This window comes from Artemia sp. Qi Xiang Cuo, chromosome 11 (genome assembly GCF_049724085.1).
Source record: "Artemia sp. Qi Xiang Cuo chromosome 11, ASM4972408v1, whole genome shotgun sequence".
Lineage (NCBI taxonomy): Eukaryota > Metazoa > Arthropoda > Branchiopoda > Anostraca > Artemiidae > Artemia > Artemia sp. Qi Xiang Cuo.
In genome coordinates this window covers 4,144,892-4,162,213 of record NC_142804.1, presented here as the reverse complement: position 1 = coordinate 4,162,213, position 17,322 = coordinate 4,144,892, and the positions used below count along the sequence as shown (strand labels likewise).

Sequence of the window (17,322 nt, the reverse complement as noted above, 5' to 3'; positions counted from 1 at the left end):
AATAGATAGATTTTTTTATATATTTGTTCGAAAATGGATCAGCATGTGGATGGATTCCGTTGGCGTGGCGAAAATATTGTCGACTTTGCTCGTAACTGAGTAGCTCAACTATGTTGTCTACGTATTTCTATTTATATTCTATTTCGTATTTCTATTTATAAAATACGTATTTCTACGTATTTGATATTTCTACGTGTTTTTCTTGTGAGTTTCACGTTAGCGCTTTCAGTTTTCTTTTGAAGGTCCTCTAAGTGCATTTATGTTTTGCTCAGAAGTTTGAAATACATTATTATTAGTAGTATGATAACGATGAATAGCATTGAGTATTAATACTAGTATTAATCGATTTTTCAGGGGCTTGGGCGAGTGAAAGAAAATAATTAATAAAGCAATTAACAATTAAAATTTACCAGGCTTGAGGGATTTAATCTTATGTCACTAATAACAGATTCATCTGATAGGATATCTAATGGACTACTTTCAAATTTTTGCAACACCTCTCTAAGACAGAAAGATCTAAAAAAATTTCCTTCAATCCCAAAAAATATATTTCAAGGCTATTTATCATCGCGAGTAAAACAAAACAGGACGAACAGGGTTCCCTGGGGCCCACCATTGTAAACAGAGAGAAAGTTAGATTACATTTTTAGGTATCTAACTACTTGTGTTCTATTAGAAAGGGAAGATGCAATTATTCAAATTAAATCGACGTAAACTTAAAATTCATGTAAAGAATTAGTCTAAAATGTATTGTGGTTAATTACATCAAAACTTTTAAAGTTTACTGCTTTATGATTCAGCCATGTATTAGGTTTTTCGTTTACATATTGTGTTTATAAGGTGAAGAAGAGTGTGGGTGTTGGATTTAAAACATAAGTTTGCGAATTGCCCAAGACATTGGGATTCTTTTTACTTTCAACCACTCAGCTAAAAAAAGTTTTCAAATGATTTGAGAAAACGGAGATAAGCGCAATGGGTCAGACTCCATCAAAATCCTGCAGGTCGTCTATCCTCTCTATGAGAGTAGTGAAGCTTAATTTTCAACTGTTTGAGAACTTACCAAAAGAGGCAATTTCATTAAGGACAGAGGTTTTGAGAGACTATCTTCTTCTTTCTCTTCTTAATCGGATTGCCGTGGACACTTTCACATAGTCTCATGACTGGAATCAAATTCTAGGTTTCAATAAAATTATAAGCAAAGACTTTAGTTAGTTCTATCAAAATGGTGAGCGGACAGATGCTGCACTTTTTATATTCTTAATTTTTGTCCCCATGTCTAAGGGCGAAATAAGGGAGAAGTTGAGGGACGTTGGATAATCAGGAGTGACTAGAGAGAGGGAAAAGAAGCTCTGTTATTTAGGTTCCGTGCACGGGATTATGTGTTTTAAATTTTAATGTTTCTTGGTAAGGCCATCATTGGAGAGTTTTGTTCTGGGAGGAGTTCCCGTTTAAGAAAAGTGAATGACAAAGCTTGTATGAATAATCTTGTCAATAGCATAAAACAATGGATTAACTCATATGAAAACGGAGATTTTTTGAATTTTTCAAGTCCTTCTTTCCGTCTATCATTAAGGGGGAACGAAATAGAAACAATCCCGGCTATCTCTTCCATGTTAAGTATTTTTAGCTTGTATGGCGACAACAGACGCATTAAGGCATCGATTTTGGTTTCTATCTGTTCCCCTGATCTAGCAATATAATCTGAGTTTTCTATTTTTTTAATATTTTTTACTTGGCTTTCTAAATTAGACTTTTTCGTGCAAATTCCATTTCAACTTGTATGAGGAAACGGTAAATACGAGTTTAATAAATTTAACACGGACTTGTAGAGGATTTGGAAAGGAACAACTTGACTGTTTGTGTACTTTTAAGGGCTTAGATTTGAATTTTCAAACTTCTCTAAGGAAGTTGTTCGGATGAATCGATATATTCAGCATGATAAAAAAACCAATAAAGGCAATGGCGGAGAAGGCGAATACATATTTTCTATTTAATTTTATTTAATGGTTTTCTTTTTTTTTTTAATTCTACTCACCTAGAGACTTTCAAATTAAAACACACTGATGTGCCTTATGAAAAAGCATGTAACTTATAACCCTTCAATTTTTATCGCACCTTGTCCCTAGTAGAAAAAATATTAAGGAATGCAGAATAAATGAAGGAAGATACAAATTTTTTGTCGCAAGGGGAAAGGTAGGGGATTGTAGCCCCCTAACAAATAGCGCAATTTCTAGGTATACAACTATAATTCATTCAATTCTGCAGTAGCGTAAATCATAAAAAATAGACTTTGATCTATGACCTTCTACTTAGTCACTGGCAGATCCAGGGATGGGCCCACTATCGTACGGGCAAATAAAGTACTTAATAACGTTTTTTTTTTTACTTTTGCTTTATATGTTTTAGCTCATAATTTTACATAATATTTTACCGGGAGATACATATGTCTCTATAATCTTTAAAAAAGGAAGTTTATAAAAATGAGGGGGGAGGGGATGTTATTGAAGCTTCAAAACTTATAACTCTATTATATCTATCTCATTCAGTCCTCAGAGAAATTTCTTTTGATAGTACGGGATAAAGATTGGAAGTAAAGAATTATTTGTCGCAAGAAGAGGGGTAGGGGATTGCAGCCTCCTAACAAATAACACTTCTTCTAGGCATGCAACTATCATTCATTTTATTTTGTAGTGTAAATTAAAAAAAAAAACTAGACCTTGATTTCTGACCTTTTGCTTAGTGATATTAACGATTTATTCCACATAGTTTTTTTTTCTTTTGCCTTATATATTTTAATGTATGTTTTACATAATATTTTACCGGAATATGCATAGCTTCACATAATATTTTGACGGGGAAGTAAAATTAATGCGTGTCTTTGGGGGGAGTTGAAGCTACAAAAACTAGGTTTCTAGGCCATAATTTTCATTCTTATTATGAGAAGCAGCTCAGGTCGTCGACTTTTTGTCGTAAAGTTCAGCAGATAGTTCTAAAATTAGACCACCTAATTTATTTTCTTAGATTAATATCCCTTTTAAAAAAAAAAAAAAAAAAAAAAAAGTACAATAAAATGAAACGAAATAAATTTAAAAAGGGTAGTATTTCTATTTTGTTTAATTGTAAATGTAAATGTAGAGAGGTCAAAGAAAATTTTTATGTCTTGGCCTGTTTAATCTGGTAAATAAAAAGTAAATGTCGTAATAAGAAGTGAAGAAAGCGATGGTAGTATTTCATAGGTGTTGCTTAATTAGTTTTGTAGTATCGTTTTGACACATTTTTTTTCTACTATTAAGGCCTTACACTTCTTGCAGTCGTAACAACAGAATCTCGAGTCTTATATAATCAAGGATGTATCCAGGAAGTGGGTATATATCAGGTTTTAATCCCCCGCCTCCTTCGAAAATTGTAGCAAAAATGCGCCAAAAAATTGTTTGCTATATTTTTTGAAGTTTTTGTTACCTCCCCCCTCCAAACAGAAATACAGGATACATTCTTGCTCATAAGAACAAATAAAATCTTATAAACATCTTTGCTCACAATTTCTTTTGCCACATATGTTCTATTGCATAGCTTTTTTTTTTTTTTTTTTTTTTTTTTTTCTTTTTTTTTACGGGGAGTTGAAAGGAAATACTGTATGACTGGTTGAAGATTCGTAAAGTAGGTTTATAGATACATTTTGATCGATTTTCTAGTGAACTTTTCTAGATCAAAGTGACAATGAGCGCTGGAGGGTTGGAATCACCAATAATTCGTATACCATTTGTTCCGACCGATTTCTCTCCTTTTAATTTCATTCAAATGACAGCCTTTTAAACAAACATAACTAAAAATGAACAGAGACGGGAAAATTAAAACGAAAAACATCTTTTTTGTCGGAATCTAAATGACACGCAAACAATATTACGTAGTCATAGGCGTTACAACTCTTTCGATTTTTCATTAGGTTGCTAGTCAAAACGAACTTGGAAGTGTTTAAATCTAGATTAAATAATTTTTTTATTTGTCGGAAGTAGGGGGAGAGGATATTGTATAACCTTAAAATAGCGTGTGAAATTGTAAAACAACAGAGAATTTACCTAAGACGGTGAAATTTGTGTTAAATTTGAAATTGGACCTCAAAAATATTTTGGCTAATTAGAGATGGAGGGACATGCCTCAAAGGATGTTTTCTGAAGCCAAAAAATCCCAACTCTCATTGAGCCTTCAGATAAATACAGAATTAGTTCTAAGAACGAGACAAGGCGAGGGTGGGGGTAGAGATTGATATATAATCCCTTGGGCCGTATTCAGGACTTTTGTTTGGGTATTATTTTTTTTTTGGGGGGGGGAGTTTTGCTATCCCCCCCCAAAAACACTTTCACATCAAAAATGTGAAACTGATATTTAATACCAATTCATTTATTGTGAGATACCTGTCTACGCGGTTATTATGAAAGTGAAGAGTAATATCAAACATCAAAATGACTGGAATTTCTTCCTTCGAAGAAGAGGACTGCCACATGACCCTCCTCATCTCTGCCTAATGGTTGTAAAAACTTTGGATGATGATCATTTGATCCGATATTGAGAGTTCTAGTCTTTTTTTATAAGTCGAAATTTGTTTGAAACCAACCAGCAGCGGGGGGGGGTATTTTCCTTGATTTTTTTCCGGGGGATCTTCCTCGCCCTTTGTATAAAAGTGGGTGAACAAAATAGCTAGGTACTACTCAAATACGGGTACGGAAATTTACCGCAGGACAGGGTAATGTATCGTGGGAGGCAGAGACTCTGATAACAACAGAAATAGGGGAATAATAGGTGCTCGTGGAGGGAAACGATGATTCTAAATCATAATCATTCGTAAAACGTGTTTTCCGTTGAATGCAAATATTTACACAAACTTTTCCAATAGCTTACTTGGTTGGGATGATTATCAGCTGTAGAATGCTTGGGCACTTCTAATTTACAGGAGCTTGTACCGATGATTTGTTTTTTTATTGTAGGTGTCAAGACTTCAATCTTATTTCAAACATGATGTTCGACAGAGAGTACATTGTTGGTTTGCGCTCCCGCTTTATCTACAAATGTGAATTTTGCCAAGAAGGAGCTACGCTTCACAATAACATTCCAGTGAAATTACAAAAGGATACGAAAGCTAGCAGCAGAAACATAACACAAGAGGAAAAAACAGAACTGTCAAATAAACCACCGCTCAGCCTGAAAAAAAAAAAAACGACTGGTCAATTAGAGGTACGGACAAAAAGAGGCAACAAAAAGAAACGGGGTCTAGAAATATCAACAAAGAAGTTGCAGTTGCTGCTATAAACGCCAGCATGACTCATGCCCAGATTCAAGAACTTTTTTCTACAATTGAAATTAATTACCCATCGCAAAAAAACATTTACCAAGTACAAAAGCATTATCAGGGAGTCCATAGAGAAAATCCTTCACGGCTCTTTGCTAGAAAACGGTAAAATAGAGCGCCGAATGGCATTGAAGGCTGATGGAAAGATTGACTCCAACGGAATAGTCGATATGTGTGTTATAGTTGATGGAAGTTGGTGCACACGAAGTTATGGTAATAGATACACTGCATTATCTGGTTGTGGTGCTGTAATTGTATTCTATTCAAAAAGACTCCTTCATGTAGGAATTAGAAACAAGTATTGCTGCGTATGCATGGCAAATCGACAGCAAGAATCTACTTTAGTTCCTGAACATAGATGTTTTATGAATTGGAGTGGTTCTAGCACTGCGATGGAATCAGACATACTGGTAGAGGCATTTCGTGTTGCACCAGCTATGAATAAACTATAATATACAATGTTTATAGCCGTTGGTGATTCAAGCCACCATTCTGAAATTATTTAAAAAGTATCATAAGGTGGAATAGTGGAAAAAATTGAATGCGTCAATCAAGCTCTTACGCGTTTGGAAAAGAGGCTTTGTAACGAATACAAAGAAACCAGAGAACGTAGGAAATTTATCAGCGGTCTAGTAATAAAGAAATTGTGCGATTTTGCAAGAAAAGCAATTGTGCGAACCACTACGCATGCCATGTCGTCAAAAGATCTGATTAGAGAGTTAAACGCAATCCTTTACATTTTTTTTCGTGGGGACCACAGACAGTGTCCATCTTGTTGTCAGTTATCCGGGAAAATCGTGGAGCTGGAAACTGAAAAAATCCCAAGCAGTTCCTTCATTAGCCATATATATGAAGCGTTTGACACCCTCATTAGACGAGCTCGCTTACTGATCGAAAACGGCACAAATAATTTGGCGGAGTAATAATTTGTAATAATGATGAAGGGACAAATAATTTGTCCCTTCATCATCCCCACCTCCGCCTCATGGTCGTAGAAACTTTGGATGATGCTCATTTGATCAGAAATTGAGATTTCTAGTCTTTTTTTATAAGTCGAAAGTAATTGGAAACCCCCCAGCAGCGGGAGGGGGTATTTTCCATGATTTTTTTCTGGGGGATCTTCCTCGCTCTTAGTATAAAAGGGGGTGAACAAAATAGCTAGGTACCACTCAAATACGGGTACGAAAATTTACCGCAGGACAGGGTAATGTATCGTGGGAGGCACAGACTCTGATAACAACAGAAATAGGGGAATAATAGGTGCTCGTGGAGGGAAACGATGATTATAAATCATAATCGTTCGTAAAACGTGTTTTCCGTTGAATGCAAATATTTATACTAAATGGTCCCAGAGCTTACTGGGTTTGGATGATTATCCGCTATAGAATAGTTGTGCCCTTGTATTGTACTGGAGCTTATACCAATGATTTGTTTTTTTTTATTGTAGGTGTCAAAAATTCAGTCTTATTTCAAACATAATTTTCGACAGATAGTATATTGTTGTTTTGCGCTCCCGCTTTATCTTCAAATGTGAATTTTGCCAGGAAGGAGCTACGCTTCACACTAACATTCCAGTGAAATTACAAAAGGATACAAAAGCTAGCAGCAGAAAAATAACACAAGAGGAAAAAACAGAACTGTAAAAAAAACGACCGCTCAGCCTGAAACAAAAAAAAACGACTGGTCAATTAGAGGTACGGACAAAAAGAGGCAACAAAAAGAAACGGGGTCTAGAAATATCAACAAAGAAGTTGCAGTTGCTGCTATAAACGCCAGCATGACTCATGCCCAGATTCAAGAACTTTTTTCTACAATTGAAATTAATTACCCATCGCAAAAAAACATTTACCAAGTACAAAAGCATTATCAGGGAGTCCATAGAGAAAATCCTTCACGGCTCTTTGCTAGAAAACGGTAAAATAGAGCGCAGAATGGCATTGAAGGCTGATGGAAAGATTGACTTCAACGGAATAGTCGATGCGTGTGTTATAGTTCATGGAAGTTGGTGCACACGAAGTTAGTGTAGATACACTGCATTATCTGGTTGTGGTGTTGTAATTGTATTCTATTCAAAAACACCCCTTCATGTAGGAATTAGAAACAAGTATTGCTGTGTATGCATGGCAAATCGACAGCAAGAATCTGCTTTAGTTCCTGAACATAGATGTTTTATGAATTAGAGTGGTTCTAGCACAGCGATGGAATCAGATATACGGGTAGAGGCCTTTCGTGTTGCATCAGCTATGCATCAACTAAGATATACAAAGTTTATAGCCGATGGTGATTCAAGCACCCATTCAGAAATTATTACAAAGGTTTCATATGGTAGGATAGCGGAAAAAATTGAATGCGCCAATCATGCTTATAAGTGTTTGAAAAAGAGGCTTTATAACAAATGCAAAGAAAGCGCAGAATGTAGGAAATTTCTCAGCGGTCCAGTAATAAAGAAATTGTGCGATTTTGCAAGAAAAGCAATTGTGCGAACCACTACGCATGCCATGTCGTCAACAGATCTGATTAGAGAGTTAAACGCAATCCTTTACATTTTTTTTCGTGGGGACCACAGACAGTGTCCATCTTGTTGTCAGTTATCCGGAAAAATCGTGGAACTGGAAACTGAAAAATCCCAAGCAGTTCGTTCATTAGCCATATATATGAAGCGTTTGACACCCTCATTAGACGAGCTCGCTTACTGATCGAAAACGGCACAAATAATTTGGCAGAGTATTTTCCATTGTTGCTAGGTTTATAGGCGGAAAAAATATAATGGTAAGCAAAAGGGGACGTTATAACACCCGTGTTACTGCTGCAGGAATACGGTATGCAAAGGGGCATTTAAGTCGCCAAGAAATTTTTAGGAAAGGCATAGGAGCAACCCCAGCTCATCAATTGAAAAAACTTACATGTGAAAGAATTATGGCTAGCTTAAAGGAAAAAATATATAAAGCCAAAAAGCGCCTATTTGGCAGTGTTTCAGGAAAGATTGCTAGCCGAGGAGATAAAAACTATGGTCCCAACGCAATTGCCCCAGATCTTGACGCAGAATCTTTTGAAAATGCAAAGAGTGGCTGTTTTGCAGCGCTTACAGTATTCAGAGTCAGAGATTTGCCAGATTGAATTAGCCACACGCCTTCAGAGACTCCGTATCGACAATAGTTGGCAGCTGCAGAGAAAAAATAGAATTATTTCTTCAGTAGCAAGGCTTATTTGCAATCGGCGTGTTAAGACAGTAGCTCCAGTAGTGAAACAACTTCTGTATCCTAAACAATACAGAATTAAAGCAATGGAATACGGTCATATCCATGAACTGAAGGCAAAGTCGTCTTTTGAAAAAAAAGTTTGACTGCAAAATTAGTCCTGTTGGCTTATATATTCACAAAACGTTTCACATTTTTGGCGGCTAGTCCTGACGGCTTAGTAATGTTCCCATTTGGGTAAAAGGTAATAATAGAGATCAAATGTTCCATGACAGCCAAAGAGCTGTATATTACTGAATTGTTGGAATCATAAAATTCCAGTTGTATTGAAATCATTCACAGCAGTGAAATGAGACTAAAGAGAAACCACAATTATTATTACCAGATTCAGATGCAACTTCAGTGCTCAGACATCGAAATTGCATAATTTGCTTTATATTTTGGTAAAGGTTCAATATATACGGAGCGAATAGTTCGTGACAAGGAGTTTTGGTAACAGAAAATGCTACCAAAGCTAGAAAGATTCTTCTTTGAAGCAATTCTGCCAGAAATAGTTGATGGTAAAGTTCCAAGAAGCATGTACATTCGGGAACTATTCCTTTGAAGCAATTAACCTAGTATTGTGGATATAAATGATATTCGGTTCAATGAATTCAACTTGAATAAATTTTTACTATGATAAAAAGTATTTTTAATATAAGCTTGAATTAGCATTTACTATCATATGATAGTATAACGTACCATCATATAAAAAAAAATTTAAAAAACCTCCACAATTCTTACTGTTTGACCATTATAATTCGTTTAATTTAGGTTTCAACATAAGTGAGGAAGCAGCTGTTTTGCATATTTTTTTTATTGTTTTATTAAGATTATTGTTACAAGATGCTCTTATTTACAAAAATGAGTTCCTTATCCTTTTTTTTTTTAGTATTTTTCATGTTCATTTTTATTTTGCAGAATTTGGAAGCTTTTTGAAATCATGAGATCGATACCATAGTAGGACTTTTACGTTATCATTGGGATAATAGGGGGACAGTAGTTATCTCGGACATCATTTGTTGATCTTTTGGAGGAAGAAGGGATGCGTCTGAAGAAATATACTCTATCTGGCCTTTCCATTAATTTATTTCACCTCTTTGTAGGTTTTTTTTTTAAACAATGCTTTACGCTGCAGTTCAGTACACTTTTTCTAATAATTAATATAACTATTAAAAGGGAATATCGTACGCATATACATTTTAGGGATCTATCTTTCCACATATACAGGGCTCCTGAATGGGGGAGAGGGTACAAGGAGGTCATGTACAAGATCAGGAGACGTTGACAGTAGTAGTAGAAGAGTTGGTATTCGTAATAGTAATAACAGTAGAAGCAACAGCACTAGTAGTATCAGCAGAAGAAGCAGTTGCAGCATGTACATAGTGCTCTTGAGTAAGTCAAACCTCCCCCTCAACATATCCCATAAATTTTCAGTTAAATACACGACATCGGTCTTGTGATATTACTGATAGGCTCCTTTGACAGCTTGCATGCAAATAGTGTGTTTTGATTTAGTTCAATCTTTTTTGTCAATATTCCCTGAAACTTTCACCGTAATACCTTTATACCACCATAATACCGTAATAGCCTAATTAGTAGCAGTAGGAGTAGCGACAGTAGAAGTGGTAGTACACTCTATCAAATAAATTTGATTTCCAACTAATTTTTGGCTGGAATTTAAACCGGTCAATTTTTTCATTGAAATTTTGATTTATGTTTTGGGCCCATCAAATTTTTGAAATTACTAAGATTTATGTATTTTTCAGCAGAGAAAATGTAATTCCCAACGAAAATAGGCTTTATTAATCCATATTGTTTGGATTTGTATGCTAGATCAAATTTTTTATAATATCATATTGAATGATTAAGGTAACATTTAAATTAGTATGTTAAATAGTAATCCGAATCAAAGGTTAGAATTAAAACAGAAAAAAAAGAAGCTAATTGTCTCTTTGAGTAAAAAAGAGAGTATAAAATTTGGGTTAATATGAGTTGAAAAAAGTTTAATTTTTACGTCTAGAAAGTACTTACACAAAAATTTGCCAATAAATATTATATTTGCATAAAACTTTTATAGGCGATTTTGTTTCGTAATACATTTGTTTTGTGATTTTCCTTAACTAGAAAATTTTTGAAGCTGCTATCCTATTCTTAAAAATACCAATTATCAACATATTTTACCCTCTGAATTCAATGTTTTTCTATGTAATACTGAGAACCCTTGTGTGATTTTTGCTGATAAACATATCAAAAAATTGTATGTAAGTATTGCCTTTATATCAGTAGAACATCCCCCTCATCATGCCCTGAAAGTTTCAACCTAAAAGCCTAATAACTAAGCGAACTTCACAGCCAACTTTGACATTTTAGTTTTTATCCTGATCCTCAGTATCAAAAGAGGATAAACATAATAGCTAGGTCTCACTTGAGGACATTAACAGAATTTTACCTCAGGAGACACTATCATTTCATGGGAGGCAAATATTCCAAGAAGGCCAAGAATGGAAAAGAACTTGTGCCCTTGGGGAGGAACGATTCTTTTAATTCATCATCATTCATAAAGCATGTTTTTTGCTGAATACTTATATTTACTCATATGTTTTCCCAAAGCTAACTCTGTTGGGATACTTTAAACTGTAGAATCCTTGCATACCCTTATATTCACATTATTTTGGACAGAGCTAAATTAGAAGCAACTCTAAAAACTCAATATATATAAATTTTCGAAGTGCAATAAGAATTTTCCTGGTAAAGTGTTTAAATTTGAAGAAAAGATGAATTGCACTGTTTCTATATCTTTTTTTCATACCATACCGAATAATTAATACTAACAATGTATTTTTTTTCTTTTAAGTTACTAACATTTTTTTCTACTTGATCATGCTATGTAGGGAAAGAGGTATAGGATGTGTTTTGCGCAGAATGTTTTGTTACGACCTAATGAGATACATATCTTTATTTCTATAGGGTGTGTCGTTTCTCTCCACTCACTGTGTTCAATTTTTGCGTACCAGAATAAATCCTTCTATTACCATTTTACTAACCTTCTTTAAAGTTTGTATTAAAATGATGAAATTGTTGGTGGTATTCAATAAAATTTTCTGAAACGCAATATTAGTAGAGATCAATAGGGTTTCAATTTATTAATCTTTTTCGGCATGGAAAGAGTTGTCGTAGAAACTTTGGAAGGTGCTCATTCATCCGGAAATTGGAAGTTTTAGTCCTTTTTATAAGAGTCAAGGGGACTGATGCCATCCCATTTCTCTCCAAAGCCTTTTTTTCGCTACCCTTCTTCCAAAGACATTTGATCAAAATTAGGCATTTTGTTCAAAATGGAAAGAATTGGGACACAATTTAAAGAGCGAGGTCTTGAGGAGAGGGCAAATTCCCTCATATACGTTATAATTTCTCCTTACTTACCGTCAATTATCATAAACTGTTTGATTAACATCAAAATCCAAGGAGACATAACCGGAATATTGGTATTCATTTTTTGTAACCGAAGTCACTTCTTTAATAATTCTTTACTACTTCTTGAAATGAAATTATCCAAACATAAAAGATTTTTCAAATTTAGCAAGGAGAAAGGTTAAAAATGAAAACAGATTGAAGGTACATTATATATAAGGGGGACTGTCCCATTTTCAACACACTAATCATTAAACGAAAGTATTCTAAGGTTTTGAAAAATTTTTTTTTTTTCAATTTTAGATTTTATTTAAAAATTTGAAAAATAGTCAAACTAAACAACGCAGATTAAGTAGTACCCTCAGAGTCAGGCTTATAATTTTCTACACAATTGACGCAATTACAGGCTTTGGACTGGGATTTCTTATCGATAAATGTATTGCATTCATTTATTTGAATACAATGAAGTACTTGATGTAAATAGAAAAAAAATATTGCAATTTGATATTTCTGAAAACTAAGTTCCTAGCAGTATTTGTCACCCCAAAGAAATTTACTGGTGGGGCTGATGATGGCCTGCCTTGCTTTTCCCCCCTCTGTGCTGGTAGATATGAGAATTTAATATTTTAGCTGTATAGAGAAACATCTTAATTAATTCCGACTCCTCTCTACCTCTTTTAACATTTATCTGAAGCCTCATGAAGAGTAAGAAATGTGTCCATTAATATCTACTTTTTTAGGAACCTACCCTATCCCCGACTAAAGAATGACTCAGCCCTCCCCCCCCCCCTCATTGTAGCTGATACGCCATTACAGATCACCAAACGTAGCCTAATTTCATTACAAATAAAGTGAATCAACTTGGTTGAATCAGTACTGCCACCGTTTGGCATAACTTCTTTTGCAATTGGGAAGTATAAAATATAGTTATTGGTACTTTTAAATCTATTAACTTCTCACAATTTTAAATTGATTACAAATTTGTCATCTTTGGGGTAAAGAGGTAGTTTGGTGACATAAATTGCAAGAAAACTAGATATTTCTCTGGAACTACGTGTATAGTAATTTAAAAAAGAACTTTTAATTTACATTTGAATGAGTTTCTTCCAAGTTAACTTCGACATTCGCATGGATACGATAGCTCCAGGTAAAAACAAAACAAAAAAACATGCATCAATGACGTTTCTTCTAAAAAAAAAAATGTGAAACTCCACATTTTGAAGATTGGAGCTTGAAACCTCTATCGTAGAGTTCTCTGAAATGATTTTCTTATTAAGGGATTTTCAATAAGATCGCTCACATTTCTGGGGTCTTCTCCTTTTTTTCAATAGCTAGCCAAATTTTTTCAAATTTTTTGTTGTTTACTGGATAAAATATGTTTGAATTATTATATACGTACATTTAGAATCGGTTCAAAAACCAAAAACTGTCGGTTTAGCAATTGTCAAGAGACTTCCATTTTTATTTTTGAAGAATATTTGACAAAGCTACTTTTAGCTTAAAGTTTTTTTATCACAAGATATTTGACAAGATTCCCCTGTGACCAAATATTGTTTAAACCTGCTCGTTTTATTTAGTTGAATAGGCTAATAAAAAGAAAGAGGATCAATTTGACAGCTGGATAGTAAGTTTAAATTTTGTTTTTTCTTTCGCTGTTCTGTAAGTTTTTGAATGTCTGGATATAAAAGGGATTTAAATTCGAGGTGGAGAATTGTCCAGTTATGAATGAGGTATATTTTACATGGCCGGTATAAAATCAAGACGTGGTATCTATGCAGGCAGGATGATTTTTGAGTATCTCTACTCTTTCTGTAAACTATTCTAAGGAGTAGGAAATTGCATAAAGATAAGTCTACAACTGTTATAATCTATGGAAGCAATAAATCTTTCTGTAATTTTGGTTTGAATCAGATTTTCTTTTAAGATTGTATGCATAATAATTACATATATTATTGATTAAATAAAGCGATCCTTTGCCAGGAACTTTTGTTTAAAATTTACTGTATTTTGTTTCATTTTGTATGGAATTTAATTGCTCTTTTTATTTGAGTTTTTCACTAAAAGTATTTAAAAATAAACTTATTCCTAAAAAAAAAATACCCTGAAATATATTCCCTGTCCCCAACCACCACTGGTATTTTGGCGTCTGCCCCCCCTGGAAGATTTTCTGCCGGTGCCCTTGCTAAATAAGTGTATTCTTTCCTGTTAAAGTTTTATCAAACTTCCTTACGTTGTTCTTTAATTGATCCTTCTTCTTTTTTAAATTTCTAGTTTTTCTCAATTTGACTAAAGGCTAATACTGAGAGGGAAACAAAATTCTACATATCTGTCCGCTTTTTACCTTTTTTTGCAATTTTTGTCTTTTAAAATCAGGTGAGAGCTTGAAACCCTGCTATTCAAATTTTGCAGTCAAGTTAATGACCGCCTTCTAAACCCGTTTGTATTCATGAAAAGATAACCGCCCCATTTTTGCGCAGTAAAATCTCTTCTGTATAGCTAATTTTCGGTTTTCATGTCGTCCAGCCTTAAGCAAAATGATAACATCGCTTTAACAAAAAGGGTCATATACCGCCTTTTAAACTACTTCGAACCAATGAAAACGCATATACTATGGAGGAAAGGAATTTGTTCAGATTATTAGCAATGTCTAAGGGTTCTTCTTGAAGGGATGGGCCGGCAAGGAAATAACAGAGAAGTTGAGGGACGTTGGATAATCAGGAGTGACTAGAGAGATGCCCAATTTTGCAGGGGAATATAAGTCACTCCTTGTCCTCACCATAATATCTGGCAATAACATGTGTTTGGGGAAAGGGTGTTAGTTAATTTTTGTCCCCATGTCTAAGGGCAAAATATGGGAGAAGTTGAGGGACGTTCGATAATCAGGAGTGACTAGAGAGAGGGAAAGGAAGCTCTGTACTATGGAGGAAAGGAATTTGTTCAGATTATTAGCAATGCCTAAGGGTTCTTCTTGAAGGGATGGGCCGGCAAGGAAATAACAGAGAAGTTGAGGGACGTTGGATAATCAGGAGTGACTAGAGAGAGGGAAAGGAAGCTCTGTACTATGGAGGAAAGGAATTTGTTCAGATTATTAGCAATGTCTAAGGGTTCTTCTTGAAGATGGAAATAAATATTCGACAACTGATCCAACAACTAGTCAGTACTTGACAGTTAAAGAAGTTGCTTTAAAGCAGCGTTATATTCGGCAACTCTCAGTAACAAGTGTTCCAAAAATTATATGAAAATCACCTCACTTCCTTTTGCTCGAGTGTCCCTCTCGTTGTAACACCCATGATTCAGGCTACGTGAAATCTTGTTTTGGAATACGTAAAACTAGAATAAGAGAGGCTTCGCTGGCTTTTCACCACCTCCCTCTAATTGCCCCGGCCTCTCCAATATATCCTTGCGTCGCCTTCTTCCATTTATATCACTCAAAATGGAAACTCCGGCTTTCAACACTCACACACTTGTTATCATAACGTCACGTTGCCTTTTTGAACTCGTTTTAGTTTAAATTTTTATAATATAGCCTATGTCCATTCTGAGGGTTCTAAAATCACTCTGCATGAATTAGCAGATATCTAGTGTGATTAATTTATCTATGATTTAGCTATAATTTAGTATGATTAATTAGTATGATTCAATGCAAATAAAAAGTGTAAGCACACACATACTTGATTTTATATATATATATATATATATATATATATATATATATATATATATATATATATATATATATATATATATATATATATATATATATATATATATATATATATATATATATATATATATATATATATATATATATATATATATATATATATATGCTGCATCTCTGCTTTCAGCCCTCAAGAAGAGGCTCAAGCTTTAGGCCCTTGCAAATTTTGCCTCACGTCGCCTTCCACCGTCTGACTACTCTTTCTGCCTAACTACTTTTACAGGTGCTCTCAAAGAAAGAAGGAGCTCCACGCTATATGTAAAAACCATTACGAAAATACAAAAAGTGCACAGGTTTTGGAAGAAAAACTTTATAAAATACAATCATGGTTACTGTGCCAGATGCAACCAAATAAAGAACGAACTGCAGCTCACAATAACCGAAAATTGAAAAACACGCTCTTGAAAAACAATTGATGTTTTTCGCTCTGGAATAACGCTCTGGAAAATTGAAAAACAAAAGTGAAAAAACTGTCAAGTGAGAAAGAATGGCCATTTAAAGTTGTGTCAGGTGTGGTAAATATGATTATAATGGAAAAAGTTTTTTGCAAAAATAAATTTATGGAAATTTCAAATTAGCCGGAAAACCCCTCGGAAAACGTGTTAGATCAAAATTAAAACTGCACCATTGAAAACACTATACCCGAAAACCCCATATAGGAGAATTACAATCCCCAATCTTGAGCAACGAGGAAAATCCCTTTTTTGTATGGAAAGCACAGACGTTTCCTCTTTTCGCCGCCGGCGGGGGACCGAAATACCATAGAGAGAAGTTTAAGGGCTCAAGCTAATTTCATATCTACGTGCTTTTTGTAAGTACAGAAGACAATGTTTAAATAAAGTCCAATTTTTGACAAAAACTACATCTTCATATACAAGATGATCTAAGACACGTATCTTTCGACAAGAGATGATAAAACACGCGTATCTTTAAAAAAAATTGTTTCTCTGGAGTATGATGTCATAATTGAGTGACTCCGAGGCCTGATTCCCTGCGGTTCGTTCTTTCCTAGGTGCCAGCTAGGTTCGTTATTTATTGTGTGTGATGTTTTTTTGCTGTAAGAGTATACTAAAAGCCCCCATGAGAGTTTTGATTTATTCATTTGTAAGTAATAGAAAGAAATCCACTCACTTCCTTCCACAATAAGTACAAACTTCATTTTTGAATAGGGTTCTTGTTGTAAACGAATGTGATCGGTTATTCAGCTTCGATGCAGAATTCATAGCACGAATAAAACCTGGAGTCGTGGCTGAAAAATTAAGGACAATTTCTAAAGTAAAACAGGGTATGAAATATGTTTTTTAATTATATATAGGTGAATGAGAAGCAAAAGGAATATTCGGCGTAAATTTCGGCAGACAAAAGTTAAAGAAGGCGAAGAAACTTAAAATAAAAGAAGAGAAAGAACAAAAGAGAGACACCAAAAAGAAAGCTATTGAATCCTGACTTAAAGCATTATCCTTAGTAGATAATCAAACAATATTCTTAAAATAAAATGATAGATCTCATAGCCTTCTGAAAATAGCAGCAAGTTTTTTCTCATAAATAATCAAAAGTGTTCAACACTGAGGCTTCTCCACCCTAATATGCTTCTCACTTATTCCCTTTTC

General features: G+C 34.4%; 1 protein-coding gene across 1 annotated transcript in view; it reads right to left on the bottom strand.

Annotated features, from left to right (window-relative positions):
* The window catches only part of LOC148946546 (rac GTPase-activating protein 1-like), a 137,435-nt gene that overhangs the window by 67,599 nt on the left and 52,514 nt on the right, over positions 1-17,322 (bottom strand). The window contains exon 7 of the mRNA XM_089097037.1: positions 16,844-16,961. Within this exon, the coding sequence (XP_088953163.1) occupies positions 16,844-16,961 (118 nt within the window). The remainder of the gene's footprint in view (positions 1-16,843; positions 16,962-17,322) is intronic.